This window comes from Pleurodeles waltl, chromosome 2_1 (genome assembly GCF_031143425.1).
Source record: "Pleurodeles waltl isolate 20211129_DDA chromosome 2_1, aPleWal1.hap1.20221129, whole genome shotgun sequence".
In the NCBI taxonomy this organism is placed as follows: domain Eukaryota; kingdom Metazoa; phylum Chordata; class Amphibia; order Caudata; family Salamandridae; genus Pleurodeles; species Pleurodeles waltl.
This window is the reverse complement of record NC_090438.1, coordinates 769,658,919-769,675,255: the sequence shown is the minus strand read 5'-3', so window position 1 is coordinate 769,675,255 and position 16,337 is coordinate 769,658,919. Positions and strand designations below refer to the sequence as shown.

The following is a 16,337-nucleotide window of genomic DNA, read 5'->3' as shown; positions in this document are numbered from 1 at the left end:
GCAAAATTCTGCCACATCTTCAGCGGGTAGAAGTTTAATTAAGTGGTGCCTCTGAGTGTCTGTCTCTAAAGAACTGCTCCTTTCCAACTAGATTGATTCCCAAACATGTCTATTGTACAGTGAAATTGAAACCCCAAAGCCAGAAGATTAAATTCTGCAATCTGTTAGTCGAGTTTGTAGTTTATGGCCTGCAGTTAATTCAGATGCTTGAGCCTTCCAAAAAATTGAGGCTGCTTGGTCTGAAGAAAAAACGCTATCCTCAGTCGCTTTCAGCAGCCCAGAAAGGGGACACATACTGGGTCATGCTGCATAGTTAGCATTTTTTTAGACATCCCCAGTATGGGCATGTTAGTTACTCCTCTGTGTACCAGAGAACCTCTCTCACAGAGGCTTTCTTGTGTGAGTCAAAGGTTACAAATCCATATAAGTTGAAGACTGCCATCTTCCCATCTGTGCTGTTAGAGTAAAACACCATAAATGATCTAGTTATCTAAGAGACTTTAATTGCATTACAGTTTCATGTGTGTGCCCCTGAAAGTTCAAGTTCAGGCAGCTGAATAAATACATAAAATGATCACAGCTTTGTACAGGGCAATCGCTTTTTTGTGGAAGAACGCAACTTCTGCTCAATCAAAACCTGTGCTGTTAGCTCCCAACATGTGGATGGAGTCACAGACCCTCTTGTAGTGATTCTCATATAATTGTCAGGCGACAGCTGTCCTGTAAAGCAAGACCATGAAAAGTGTTCTCGTACAGTCTTTCTGTTTTAGGTAAAGCATAGGTTCAAAAATAAAGATTAACAAATTAACCAAAATTGGAATTCGGGATCGCATCTTCGGGTGGTGGAAGTAAGCTATTATTGGTCTACAAAGAAAATACTGTTGAAACATTTTGGGCATCACTTATTTTTGAAGTAGTTTTAGTTCGTATTTTAACTAAAAGTGGGAAGTATGTTTTTTTTTTTTATTTGTAAAAACTAAATATAGGTATACCACCTTTAGATTCGTTTAGGCCTCAAAACCTACTGTTTCCCATGGCTAATTAAATTGCCTGCATAAGTAAATATAAAGTTCAAAAATAAATATAGAGCCTTCCTTAAAGTTATTATGAGAGGGATCCCCAAGTTTAAGTATTATGTGTAAGTTTTACTAAGTGCTTGTGTCCCACTCTCAAATGTATCCTGTGTTGCGCTGAAGTGATCAAAGATCATTTACACGCATAATTGCTTTTCTGAGTCAGAGGCCATGAATTTACACATGAATTTACACTTGTTATACTAGTATTACAAACTTTTTCGTGTGATGAAACCTGCGCACAGGGACAGACCGGAGGTGTACCTCTATTGGCACTTATGCCAAAGTAGTAAATGCCCACAAAGTCACAAGTTAGTTTGTAATTGTGGGCTTTCTGCAGACACATTCCTACCCCGAGAATGGTCAGAGATTTACTCCTGAATTGATGGGCTTGGTTGGGTGGTTATTTTCGAGTGTATGTGGGAAGTAACCAGTATCACATGAAAAAAGTAATGTAATTCATTATCATAGTTCTGTGTGCATAAATGTATTAAGGCATAGGTTTTGAAGCAGGGTTATGAAATGCGTTGATAATTCCAAGAAGTTTGGCAGAGAGTGTTGGATGCCTCTGAGAGTACATTTCTGCATCATATTAATAGGGTACCTGATGACATAAATAAAAACAAAACGGGCCATTCAGTGTATGAGACCATTCTAATTTTATCACACGCAATAACACGAATGTGCAACTGTAATTTCCAAATACGAAAATAGTAAGTCATAGATATTTAATTTGTATAAAGAAGAGCAACAATGAAAAGCATTTAAGGGGTCAAGGATAGGTTTCCGACTGACTGAAATACATATTTCCATGCCTGCTGACAGCAGGAAAAAAGCTGTAGTTCAGTCTGCTTGGTAAATAGGTTGATTAAGGCTAGAGCCAAGAGCCCCTTTGCGGGTAGTAGGCGCTTTAGAAATGTAGTCAGCCAGGTTTTACTCAGCTCTTAAACACATGTCTTTGAGAATACTACGTCTGTTTGCCATATCCCATTACCACTCATGCATACGAGTTTGGAGTATGTCCTAGGGCAAACAGTACTTTGTGATAGAGTGCTAAAATCCTGCTAGAGAATGTACTCACAAACGATGCTCAGGGTCGTCTTCAACATGGATATGGTTCTCTCTCCCTCCCATCCCCAGGACACTTTCCTTCCACATGTGGAGTGCGGCACAGTGACTCTGATTGGGGCGACCACGGAGAACCCTTCCTTCCAGGTCAACACCGCCCTACTCAGCCGGTGCCGGGTTATCGTTCTCGAGAAGCTCTCCGTGGAGGCGATGGAAGCTATTTTGATGAGAACTGTCAACTCCTTGGGGATCCGAGTTCTAGACCAAGATGGGCACTCTGACGCAGAGGATGGCAACAGCAGTGCTGAGTAAGTGATACACCGTAGAGCAGCGGTGGCAAGTTGACAAAGGGAGATGAGGGATTGGAGGGGGGGGGGGGGTGTTAAAGCCAGGTGAGGTGGAGCTGACACAGTTGTCGAAATGGCAAGTACGCATACTTGGGGCTTAAGCAAGTTTTACAGCTATCTGTTTTCATCCAGGCTTGATACTGTGTGTGCTCCGTGTCGGAATCCGCGATGAAACCATTAGATATGATCTGCTGCGGTCTGTATCAAATGATAAATTGACAAATTCCCCACAAGAAGATTTCCCTCAGATAAAGTGTTTATTTTGGGTCTTTATATATATCCTCTCCAGTATCCTCTTGGTAAGGGCAATTAATTCTGCCACTTGTGCGGAAAACACTTTCTCAAGCCAGGAGGCTTCAATGATACCAGCTATGGTACATACCGCATAACCAGCTCTCAGTGTTCCAACAGAATCTCTTAAACAGGACCCATCGACAAACATGATACAGTCATTTTCTTTTAGCTGTGTGTCCTGAATATCTGGTCGAGGTTTAGTACACAATTCTGTTACCTCAAGACAGTCATGTTCGAAATTCTTCCTCATTGTTAAGTTCAGTATTCTCAACAGGAAGTAAAGTTGCCAGGTTCAATACAGTACATCGGTTTAGCGAGACATTCGGTGACCCCAGTATGATTGTCTCATATTTAGTGAGACAAGCATTTGTCATGTGCTGAGTTTTGGTTTGAGTCAACAAAACTTCAACTGAATGCGGAACCATTACTGTTAGGGGATATCCCATGACTATGCCTTCACACTGCGTAAGGCTCTGACCAACTGCTGCAACTGCGCGCAAACAACCTGGTAAGGCTGCTGCGACAGGGTCCAAGGTAGCTGAAAAATATGCTACAGGGCGATTTGCACCTCCATGGACCTGTGTCAAGACAGACAAAGAACAAGCATCACGTTCATGACAAAACAGTAAAAAAGGCTTTGTATAATCAGGCATGCCTAACGCTGGTGCCCTGCACATGCATTCGCTCAATTCCATAAATGACTCAAGCTCTTCTTTGGACAAAGCTATGGTATATTGCTCATCCTTGATCTCTTTGCCTGTCAGTCTTATTAAAGGTTTTGAGATGATCGAGAAGTTGGGTATCCACTGGCGACAGTAGCCCACCATTCCCAGAAACATCCTGACATCCCTTTTTGTCGTTGGAGGGTTCATTTGCAAAATGGCTGTTATCCTTTCTTTTGATATTCTCCTGGACCCTTTTTCGATTAGATGCCCTAGATATTTCACATCTTTCTGACAGTATTGCAGCTTCTTAGGTGACACCTTGGGCCGTTCTTTCCCAAATGATTCAGCAAGGCAATGGTATCATATTTACAGTTATCCCTTGTTTTGGATGCAATCAGCAAATCATCGATGTACTGCACTAGAGTCGAGTTAAAAGGCAGTACTAAGGATTCCAAATCCTTTTTCAATATCTCGTTAAAGAAGGAACGGTGATTCAGAAAACCCTTGAGGAATTCTGCACCAACTGTACACTTTATCGAGGAATTTGAAGCTGAACAAAAATTGTCTGTCCTCATGAAGAGGTATCGAAAAGAATGCTTGTGACAAATCTATAACGGTGAACCATTCAGCATCACACGGAACCTGAAACATGATCAGTGCTGGATTGGGCACTATAGGGCAACATTTTACCACAATCTCATTTATTTTTCTCAAGTCCTGCACAAGTCAAACTTTTCCACAGGGCTTTTTCAAACCCATTATTGGAGAATTAGATGGACTGCTCAAAACTTCCTTCAGGACTCCCTGTCTCAGGAAATCTGCAATTATTTGTGACACTTCAATAAGAACATCTTGTGCCATATGATATTGTGGCACCTGGGGAAACACTGCATTTGGCTTTACCTGTACTTTAACTGGTTCCACGCCTTTTATTAGTCCCACTTCCTTTCCTGTCAAATCCCACACTTTCTCTGTCATAGTTCCCTGCAACTCGACAGGTAGGTCAATCATTGTAACATTGGGAACAAGGTAATTAAAGGATAATCCTCATTTGTTGTCCCTGTCTCTTCCTCTGAAAACTGACCTTCGTCTCCTTCATCGTCACTATTTGTCTGTACTTCGATTCCATCATTGGAACAGGTAATCAAACATTTTGTCTTGCACAGTAAGGGGGTTATTCTAACTTTGGAGGAGTGTTAATCCGTCCCAAAAGTGACGGTAAAGTGACGGATATACCACCAGTCGTATTACGAGTTCCATAGGATATAATGGACTCGTAATACGGCTGGTGGTAAATCCGTCACTTTTCCGTCACTTTTGGGACGGATTAACACCTCCTCCAAAGTTAGAATAACCCCCTAAGTCCCTTCCCAGTAAGGATACTGGACTTGAATCACAGACTACGAACCTATGTAGCTCCTGGAAGTTGCTGATCTCAACCTGTACTGGATCTGTAATCGGGTTTGTCAGATACTGGTTTGCTACTCCGACCACCCTTATGGTACGTCCCGAAAGTGGTAGTTTTGGGATCTCCGCATTCTGACTGTAGAGCGTGTAGCTCCAGTATCGACCAAGAATGAAACTTTGTAACCCATTACCTTCCCTTCTACATAGGGACCCCTCTGAGCTACCTCTAGGGACGCTGCAAGCCTACATTCTTCGCTATCTGAGCTGTCATCTGACCATTCTCCATTCATGCCATTTTCACCTCGTAATGGGAATTGCTGTACTGTATTATTTTGACTCATTACCTGACCTGTTGAGGAAGCATCACCTGTTGCTGTCCCCTCTGAGCCATTGGTAATTGCATTTGCTGTCTAGGTACCATGGGAACCTGCTGTTGTACTTGTTGCATTGGCGCTGGCTGAAAATGCGGCATTTGCATTTGCTGCATGGGCTGTACCCCTTGCATTTGTACCAGGTTGTTCTGAAAATTTGGGTTTTGATGTCTCATTTTTTGACCTCTTACATTTTGCAATGTACCGACATTAGTGCTTTGTTGAACAACACCATCCTGCACCACATTCGGGCACTCCCGTTTCCAATGCCCCATGCCCCCGCACGCATGACATGGTGACATCTTTTTCACCCCTTGTACATCATTTTGAACCACAACGGTATTCAAGTCCGGACCGCAATTCACAAACCCTCGGCCTCGACCTCTCGGCTGCGCCTGAAACGCACCATTCATTTGCGGTTGCTGCTGTATCATCTGTTGGACTCCATTTCCCTGTATTCCTGCCTGTGCAGCCCTTATCTGCATCACCATCACTTTCTCTTTCAGCTTTTTCTGCTTCAGCTCAATCTCATCACTACAGTATTTCGCATACTGCAACACTTCATCAATCAGCTTCGCTTGCCAACAAATCAAATGATTCTTAATCATCTGGCTAACTTCTGGTCTCAGCCCTTCGACGAATCTAAACACGAGATGGTTCATGTCCTTTGGTTCAATAGTCTCAGTACCACTGTAGTGTTCGAATGCCTTTTGCAATCTCTCATAGTAAGCATGTATTGATTTCTTTACCTCTTGAGAGGTCCTGTCAATCTTCTGCCAATCAGTCACCTTCAGCAGCACCTTTTGTTTCAAAAACTCAGTCACTTCATCACCTCTTCAGAAGGTGCCCCGGTCACCTTATCCCTCGCTGGCTCCTTCGTTGGCCAATCTACCCCTCTTTTACACTCGAGCCACAAGTCAGGCAGAACAATGATCTCAAACAAGGTATTCAAGTCTTCCCAAAGACACTTTGCAAGTTTCACAAACCTGTCTGTCTGTTGGTACCACTCGATCGGTTTCTCCCTCAATCTAGGATAATCATTAGTAAAAGATAGGATGTCTCCTCTGGACCATGGTACATGAACTAAGACACCACCAGCTGTTTCTCTCATGGGTAATATTTTTACTGATTCCACATCGGGTGAGGCCTTGGCTTGATTTGACCCTGGATTGTCACCCTTTTCCTTATCGCTTTTCTTTGCCCATCTGCCTTCCCATTTTTCCAGTACACCCCAAATTTGCGCACTTTGCAACAATTCTTTCAAATGTGCCTTCATTCCCGCAGACCTCATGTGCTCAAAATCTTTGGAGTCAAAATCTAATCTGTAACTTCTTTTCAGATGTTTAGTGTTTCCGATATCAATATTGTATTTATCTGCCAGGTTTGCTAATCTCTGATGCACCTTGCCTACTTCTTTGGTAATCTTGGGGCATAGGAATCTTAATTCTGCTTCCGTGTATGACTCCAACCTATTTACTCCCATCGTACCTTCCACTAATTCAGCAGCTTCTGCCCTGCCTTACAAAGTTTGGGTACTCATCTTGCCTTTCCTTTCCTGGTTCGACTGTAGTCACTGCAGCCTTTTGTGAAGTATAAGTCTTGTCTAGCCATTCGTTTAGCTGTTGGACAGTGAAACCCTGCAGTGAGATGTTCCCTGCATGTATCATCGGCGACTGTGAGGTGTTCGTACTCATTGTCTGTTGAGTTAAAACCCCTAGCCCTGCTTGACGCATTGCTTCTATGGGTGCTCCCACTGGGCTAAGGTCTATTAAAGACCTCAGCTTTTCAACTGCTTGTTCTCCTGGGGCCATTATCTGGGGAATTCCTATAGACCCTCCTCTTATCACATCTTGGGTCATTACTCCCTGATCACATACGCCAGTTTTGTCTTGAGCATACAATGGCACTGGTGGACCAACAGTAATTGGCAATGACATAGCGGCAGGTTTCTGACCTGGTCCCATACTCCGAGGAGCAGTAACTCCATAGGTCTGTTCCAAAGTACCCGGGACAGGCACTAATGGCGGACCAGCTACTGGGTTGTACCCTGGTATCAGTTGTGGCTGCGGCTGGGACAGCAATTTTGGAGTTGACTCAATTTGCACTAACTTTGATTTTGTATATATCGGGTTTGGCGGCACTATCAGATTTGTAGTAGTCTCAAGTACTGGAACGTCTGGGTAGATTCTCTGTATCTGCGGTGGAGGTTGCAACTGTATTGGTATGTCTGGTGCAGTGGGTACACTGACACCATTCTGTATCAAAGCCGTATCATTAGTCTGTACCGTATCAGCAACTCCCTTCTCCTGCGTCTGGTTCCCAGGATCCATGCTAGTGCTTGGAGCGACATCGCTCACCGCATAGGGTGGCGGGCGATCATGTAATAATCTGTCCATGAATTCCTCATCATCTGAATCATCTTCCTCTTCCCAAGGTCTTTTATTCTCTTTAGAATTGTTTGCATCTTTATATGTTTTACAGGAGGCTTTCTTTCCCTGTGTTTCTTCTCCCTGTGCTATTGCTGGGAACAATTTTAGTCCGTCAACAATTACCCTTCTCCACATTTTACTATCGTTATCCCATCTAGCCTCGGCATAGGATTTTTCTGCCCTTCTCAGTCGTCTCTGAAACTTTTCTTGCCTTTGTTTATGAGCCATTAGATCCCAAAACCGCTAAAGCTTCATACTGAGCTGGCCTCGGAGGTGGTTTCTGTACGCTTAACATCCACCTCAAATTCTCTAGCACCCTCGTATTGAACGTCCCATGTTCTGGGAATGCTAAACATCCCTCCTTTTCTGTCAATTTGCGCCACTGTTTCATCCATAAGCATGGCGCGATACCTTTCTCCTCCATGACTACATAAGCAGGAGTACCCTCGGTGGTGTAGGCTCCCCATCAGTTGCTACAATATATGCGTCTCCTTTCAGAGCGCTCTTAAATGCCTTGACAAAATTCATTTTGCAATTTTCTCTTATTTGTATTTTAATCAGAAGTGACTTAGTTCCCAGGACACTCTTCACCCACCTTTCTCAACCTATTGCCTCTCACGGACGGCAGCAAATCCGCGCGCGACCCCTCTCGACAACTGACCTATCTCAGCGCGGCACCACTGACGTCACACTCACACATACTGCAGCTGACAAAGTCTTGCGGCTCGTCCGCTCCTCACTGAATCCACACAAACTTATGCAAATTATTGCGAGCACCTTAATGACAATACAAATCTGCTGGTTTACTACAGGAAGGGTAACACATTCGCTTCAGAACGTTACAGAGATTTCACTTGAAGCCTCAGCAGCTACTTTCTCCTTATCAGCTCCCGCATAAGCAAGCAGAATTCGACCCGCAAATTCTACTCTCGACTTGTCAATGGCTCAGCCTAGTGCACTTTAGAATTTACCAAATCTCCATCGAAGGTTTCACACATATATTTCGACTCAAACTTGACTTGTCAACCACGCCCGATTGACCTATTAAACCGCACAGATTACAACATAAACCCAAGTGTCTCCTACACTTGTCAACATACTCCGGAGTCTTAGACCACGACAGGTCCGTACCTAAACAACCAACCACGTGGATAATTTTGAGCACCAAGCGCCACACTCATATGAAGTACGCCGACTTCCCTACTCTCATACTGCGGAGTACGCCTACTTGTACTAAAACAACATTTACTTGACCTAAATACACACAAATTTCACAATCACCTGCAAAAAGGCGTAAGCTAAGCATGCGCAAAAACCCTAAATCACACACATTATGGTGCCGAGAACATTCCCAACTCACTTAGGTAGGCTCCGAGATCCCGGGAAATTAATGGTGAACTTAGAAACCCATCATACCTCCAATTTGCATTATCACAGAAAAACAAATTAAACAATGATTCTCCGTCCTAGGGCCCCCAAGGGCCAAAACCGCCGCTCTGCTACCAGAACTGCTAACGCGTCCTTTTATGTTAATTTATTACACATTAGGACTCGTTTTAGGCCAATGAATCTTGTGACCCAGTGGAGAGACACCGTAGGACGAGATAACTGATCAATATGTCAAGCAATATATCAATAATGTCATCAATATTTAACACCACAATGCACTTTACTTTGGTTAAAGACATTAATCAAATTGTCGACGCAACCATGACCTTTCAGCCATGAATAACCACACCTTTAATAGAATTTTATGTATTTTATTCCCTATTGGTTACAATCTACGAGCAAAAGAGTTAATCTCAATACCAAGAAGCATAACAGTATAGTCGCGATATGGCAATTGTGAGAAGATTTCATTAATGCAAGAATCACAAACATCAATACATAACACGGCGTAAACATAGATCAGAATAGAGCAAATGTCATATACGTGTTAGTTCAGCATAGCATAACGTCAGTCATTTGTCTATGTGCGTCAGTCGAAGTGAACTCCTGCCCTAACCACTAATTAGCATCAGCATGTTGGGCTTCATGCAAAAGAATTTAGAACACCAATTTGGAAAACATCTAGCTATGGTCTCTATCAAAATGAGCAGTTGGTACCTAGAAAGGAAAAGCAAACAGACAAATTACAAATTGCATTGTCATAATTACCCTCCAAAGATTAGGTCAGCACACAGGATCAGTCTTCGTCTTCAGGACATCAGTCAAAACGCCATCAGTCTAAACTCGACTAAAATACAGGGGACACTTCCCTCATAAATAGGAGAAGCGTAAAAGGCAGTCTATGGGTGAAGATGGTTTTAATAAGTCTCAAAGTCACCAAACAGAGTGACAGAGTTTCTGGATAAAATCAATAGCATTCCCTACCTAGTTCCAATGACCCTTCTTTGACATGGGTTTTTATTCCTTTTTCGTAATACCTTCCCTCAAAATTTTATTGGACATTTACTATACCCCACTATCTTTAACCTATCAAATTAAGCATTAGGTAATTCTTATTGTCACCCCACATTAATTCATAACATTTTGATTGGTCTTCATAATTGACGTCTTCGGAGGTGGCACATCCGGGGGTTACTTCATACCTTGGCACGTCTTCTCGGGTCAGCAGTTCCACTGTCCATGGTTTAAACGTCCTTGTACATTATATTAATCTACATTTGTTTCAACTTTGTATTCAAAACTTTAACTAAGGCACCAAATAGGTGGTTGAGAACAGATTTATAAAGATACATTCATCTTCCAAATTGAAGAAAAGTACATTTTGCAGGGTCCTGGCCCTTTGCGAGTCAGCACACTGTAAAACAGAAAAATGCTTTTAATATGAGAGCTAAGCAGCTAAAACCCACAGCTCACGCTAACTTAAGGCCTATAAGATTTTCAATATAAATGCAATATCGTAAACGTTAATATAAACTTGATTAACCATAGCATGAATAATTTTATTCATTATTATGAGTTATTAGTTTGCGTATACATTGGTGGCCACACACATCATGGTCATAATTCAAATGCACGTTTAAGCAAAATCGCTATTATTGTCGTTTTCTATGCAGCATCGTTGAGCATTGATATAAGCATTTAATTTTAATATATGTATTATTTAAACTACGCTCTCTCTCACTTGCTTAACCCACCCAAGTCTTTACGACATTATGCTTTATAATTTATTTAAATTATATTATTTTTTAGACCACTTTGGCCCCTGGTATTTGTTTTCTAGCTCACAAAGCCCGCTTATTCGCTGCTGCGGGGGTGCATAACACTAGACTTTCATCCTAACGCAGAAGCACAGCTGCCCGTGTTCTCATTCAGGCTCTTTCCGAGTCAAGTGCCGGAGACGACTTTCCAAGTAGGATTAGGCTTCCCCTTGCAGAATTAGGGCTTTGAGTGACTTTTTCCCTGTGACCTGCTGAACCTTAATTTCTGTTGTGTAAATGCCCTGAATACCGTGGTGAATATTTTAAGAAAATGGGCGCCTTATTGACTAGCTGGCATATGATTTATGGAAATGTAGTGTTCGTTTTTTTTCTGCCTGTGTTTTTGAAGATGCACTTTAACGTTTATGTATTCTGACAAAAGTGGCTAGTTTCCTTTTGATCCTTTTTTTTGTCTTTTCACAAGTCATTAATTATAAAATATTAAATCACCTTTGGCTTATATTGCCTTTCCATGTATGTTCCAAAACCCAGCGTCAATTAACATCACATCCACGTTATAGCTCGCAGCTTTCACTCACCATTTGGATAGGGGAGAATGCAATTGAAGCCTAGGGCCATTGTAAGCACCAAAGCTGCAAGAAAAACAAAAAACAATCTGCATGCTTAGCCACATTTTCAAAAAGAAAAATCAAATTGTGACATAATGAAGAGTGCTTTATTTTGATGGATAGTTCCAGCTGCAGATTCCTCACCTGTGAATCTCCCCAGGTGCTGTACTGTATTTGGAAACTGTTGCAGCAGCTCCGGTGTGCTGTCGTGTGACGCTGTTGACCTCCATTGTGGCTGCTTTCCACCCCTGGTCATGAAGATATGAAGCAGCATAAGGTCGCCATGCCTGCATTCCGATGTTGCAAACTCTTTCCACGCTGGAATGTGCAGATCCAGAATTGTGCTCAGAACGTTTTCAGTTTTAGGCTGAATTTTCAAATTCTTAGGTTGCCATGTTTAGAGATGTTGTATCCAAAGTTGGTGGGTTTCATGTCATTCTGCATGTTTGAAGCAGATGTTGCTAACGAATCCTCAAGATTTTTGTTTACGACGCCTCTTGGTCAAGCATGTTTTCATGTTGTGCAACAAGTGTTTTTTGATAGGCCTGAACGCTATAGGGTAAGAGGTGCCGAGGTCTTTGTTTTTGAAGACTCAAGTAAGGTTGGCAGAGATCACCCTCTTCCGGTGGGTAAGGGGAATTTGAAAGACTGATCCAAAGTCAGGTTGAGGAAGAAGCACAAGATGCACACCTGAAGCTGCTCAATCCAGACGCTCCCTTTGGAGGTCACTCATTCGTCAGTCATGGCACCCATGCTTGGTCTTTGGTGTCAGACTCAAACTCTACGCCAAACTTGGACCTGATGTGACAAGAGTTCCCGGGCCATCGGCAACTCTGCAGCAGTTTGTGGCCTTTAAGGATGCATTGATTCACATTTTTAAAGGCATTCCGACTTCCTCTGATGAGCCTTTCAACCTTGTGGATCCATCGCGGCCATCAGTCGCACGTCTGATTGTCGGCCATTTCTCAGTGCAGACTGATTGTGAACAATGTCAGCTGATTCTGCTAACTGTATTGGTCTGGCTTCCACGTCACAGGTCCTAACTCTTGGGCCTCTGTCGCCTAAGGCTCGGGCAGTAACCGCTCTCGGTCTGCTGTCTGCTCCTGCCCTGGATCTGGAACCATCTTCAGTTTGAGCCTGTCCAATTGCGAGTTACATGATTACTGAAACAAATGTGGCAGGTGATAGGGCCCCTTGGTTTTGGCAGTAGTCTTCTGGAAGAATTTTGAGCCAGATTGGGATAATATTCAAGGCCTCCAAAATGTCCCATGTGATGAAGGTGACTGAGGAGGAAGATTATTTGCTGTAATCTTATTAAATAGTTGTTCGCCTTCAGCTCTATTTGCAAAATGCCAGTGGCTTGGATAGCTCTGAAGTCCTCGCTGGGTTCCCCTACAGAGGAAAGTGTTGTCCTTGTGGTAATTGTTCACATAGGTGCAAAATGCCTAAGATGACCACTCTTACAGAAGTAACCATGGCTTACCTCCTCACACACCTTTTGCAATTTAGGCGCTCAACCTCTGAGTCCTCGTTGCCCTTCAATGACACCTTGACTCACTCCTGGCTGCTTGGTCCAAACTGTTTTCAGTTTTGGATAAGAGTTGGTCCATTGAGAGAGCTCACAGTTCCATGCCAGGCCATACAAACTATTTTTGATTCAACATCCAACTCCAGAAAGCTTTGTGGCGGAGGTGTCCAAAAGTAAAGTAAATCCATATTCTTCTCCTCCCTCTCAGAAGGTCAAATACAATAACTGTTACATGCAAAAACATAATTTCTTCTACTTGTTTGGCATTGAGCTCCTAGAATAAATGTTGTCTCCTGGAGTGATACACTCGTGCCCTTTGGGACCTAGCACATAAATATTATGGGGGTATCTAGAAGACATGTACACAATGGCTTTACTCAAACAGTACATGATGGTCAAGATGCTGCAAAGTATGGTACAATTCCTCTTTGGAATCTAGATGCTATTGGTACCAGCATCATGGACAAAATGCATGGATGCATATCACTGGATCCTCAGGGGATGTCCTGGCTACCTTATTGACATGTCATTTGCCTCATCTTGCCTTTGCGACGAGAAGCTTGATTCAGTCATGGAGAAATGACAGCAGAGCTCCAGCCCCCTCTTTGGGGGCTACTTTCCTCTGCTCCCCTGTTCCACTAACAATACAAGATATTCATGAGATAATCGAGGGTTCTCCAACATTGTCAGCGGCAACATGTATAGCAGCCCAAGCAGACTTTTCATCATGGCAGAGGTAGAGGAGTTTCAAAAGACAAGGTAAACAATTGCTGAAACACTCACTATAGTCCTCTTTGCCTGACACTGCTGCCAAACCTCTTTAGATCGCCGTTCAGTTCCATGCTGAGACTGGTAAGAAGTAGAATTCAACACTGTCTGCCTTACTGGTTTTGCAGTCCTTCCCTTTCTGGAAATACCTCTGCACATCTCCCCAATTAACTCTAAAATTATGTTGTATTGCACCACGGTTTTGTCATTGAAAGTGATGATGTTGTTTGCTAATAAGGTGATTGAACTGGAACCAGAGCCCAAGAAAGCACTTTGGTGTTATTCCAAGCACATTCTTATCCCCAGATTGCTTTCATGATGAAGACTGTTTCTAGATATCAAACTCTAGAAATCCTCAAAAAGAAGACCTTTATAATGATGACACTGGTTCAGGTTCTGCAGGTCTTGAATCTCAATGACTCTATGGTGTCCCTGAACCTGCAGGATAGCACAGGAAGTGTCTCAACTTTGGGGTGTTATCACACCACCTCCAATTTACAGTAATGCCCTTTGGCCTAATAGCTGCTCCTCAGGTATTCACAAAGTTCCTGATGATGGTTGTGGCACATCTTGCCAGGTCCTGGATACAGGAATGCTCATACATAGGTGCCTGGCTACAGAAGGTGGGCTCGCTGTGCCTTCCCTCAAATCACCCTCAGATAACTGTATCAGTTCTGTTTAACCGTGGGTTTTCTATCAACAAACCCAAATTCCAACTCCAGCTGGTGCAAAGGATTCCCTGGTCAAGCTTTTCTGGACAGTTTACCCTCAGGGCCTTGTCAACTGTGCAACATGTCTGGGATTTCAAGCTATGGTTCAAGTGATTCGGGCAAGAGCATTTGTTCTGCCAGTGATGATTCTGAGGCTGCTTTGGCTGTCGGAATCGTGCATGTTTAGAGATTGATCACAGACAAGATGTTTTCCTTGCTCTCTCCAGATTTTAAGGTTGTGACTGATGTGTATTACTGGGGTGGGGAGGTCACCTGAATAAGGTGAAAACGAGGTCTCTGTTCTCAGCTGGATCAGTGCCATCTTATAAATGTTCTGGCGCTGGGAGCGATTCGCCTGACCCTAAAAACCTTTATGTCTTTCATCCTGGGCAGATAGGTCTGTGTTCTGATGGGTAACACCACTGCCAACAAATAGTACAGAATTGGGCTTGTCCTCAAGGCACTGAGGGGGTCATTCTAAGTCTGGCGGGCGGCGGAGGCCGCCCGCCAGACTTCCCCCACCAAAATACCGCTCCGCGCTCGAAAGACCGCTGAGGGTATTTTGGGATTTGCCCTGGGCTGGCGGGCGACCGCCAAAAGGCCGCCCGCTAGCCCAGGGCAAATCAACCTTCCCACGAGGACGCCGGCTCAGAATTGAGCCGGCGGAGTGGGAAGGTGCGACGGGTGCTGTGGCACCCGTCGCGTATTTCAGTGTCTGCAAAGCAGACACTGAAATACAGAGTGGGGCCCTCTTACGGGGGCCCCTGCAGTGCCCATGCCATTGGCATGGGCACTGCAGGGGCTCCCAGGGGCCCCGCGGCACCCCCTACCGCCATCCTGTTCCTGGCGGGAGACCCGCCAGGAACAGGATGGCGGTAGGGGCTGTCAGAATCCCCATGGCGGCAGAGCGCGCTCCGCCGCCATGGAGGATTCTCAAGGGCATCGGAAAACCAGCGGGAGACCGCCGGTTTTCCAAATCTGACCGCGGCCAAACCGCCGCGGTCAAAATGCCCTGCGGGGCACCGCCGGCCTGTCGGCGGTGCTCCCGCCGACCCTGGCCCCGGTGGTCTCAGACCGCCGGGGTCAGAATCAGGGCCTGAGGCTTTGACAGTGGCTGGCAGTTAGCGGGATGTCCTTGCGGGTGCATCACCTAGCGGAATACCGCAATATCGGGGCAGACTAACTCAGCAGGCATCATCTTGCCAATCACCAGAAGTGGCCTCCCGCCTGGAGGTGACACTGGTCATCTTACCGAGTGGGAAGAAGACTCTGTAGAACTATTCACTACCTACAAAAATACTCCTCTCTGAGTGTTTTGTATGGTAGTGTTTCCTTCTCAAGGGTGGGTGAATGTCCTATTATGCCCTGAGTTGGGAGCTCAACATTCTGTCCTGTGTGTCAGCATAAGGGCAGGTGATTCATGTGGGCCTGGAGTGGGCCAAGAGTTTTTGGTACTCCAAAATGCTGAATATCTGCCCTCTATTTAGTCTTCCTCTTGGGACCTGCAGTCACAGCAACAAGGCAGAGTGCTGGTCTTGCATCACTACAATCTACAGCTTCATGTTTTGAGATCAAGCAGAACTAACTGGGGTAGAGGGGGGCTTGTGCTACCATCTGAGATGATTGATGTAATTTTGGCTTCCTGCTTCATTTCTCCTGAAAGTATTGACTTTCTTTTGTGTTGCGCAGTCCATCATGCTTCTTACATTCTTTCGTAGGCCGACCCACACATGTGGGATACCGCATCTTCAGACGAAGAGTAGAAATGTTGAATGGTAAGATGCCATTTGCCTAAAGTTCTTGCGTTTTCTGTCACCTATGACTTTTTTATTTTCACACCTGTTCTTTGACATTTACAGGATATTCTGGGTAAATACAATGTGCAGGTTTCGTGTCAGCCAC

At 44.1% G+C, this 16,337-nt stretch overlaps 1 protein-coding gene across 1 annotated transcript in view; it reads left to right on the top strand.

The window, feature by feature from the left end:
* The first annotated feature begins 2,159 nt into the window (after positions 1–2,159).
* Positions 2,160–16,337, top strand: part of LOC138260233 (ATPase WRNIP1-like) — a 331,454-nt gene continuing 317,276 nt past the window's right edge. The window contains exon 1 of the mRNA XM_069208528.1: positions 2,160–2,442. Coding sequence (XP_069064629.1) covers positions 2,160–2,442 — 283 coding nt within the window. The remainder of the gene's footprint in view (positions 2,443–16,337) is intronic.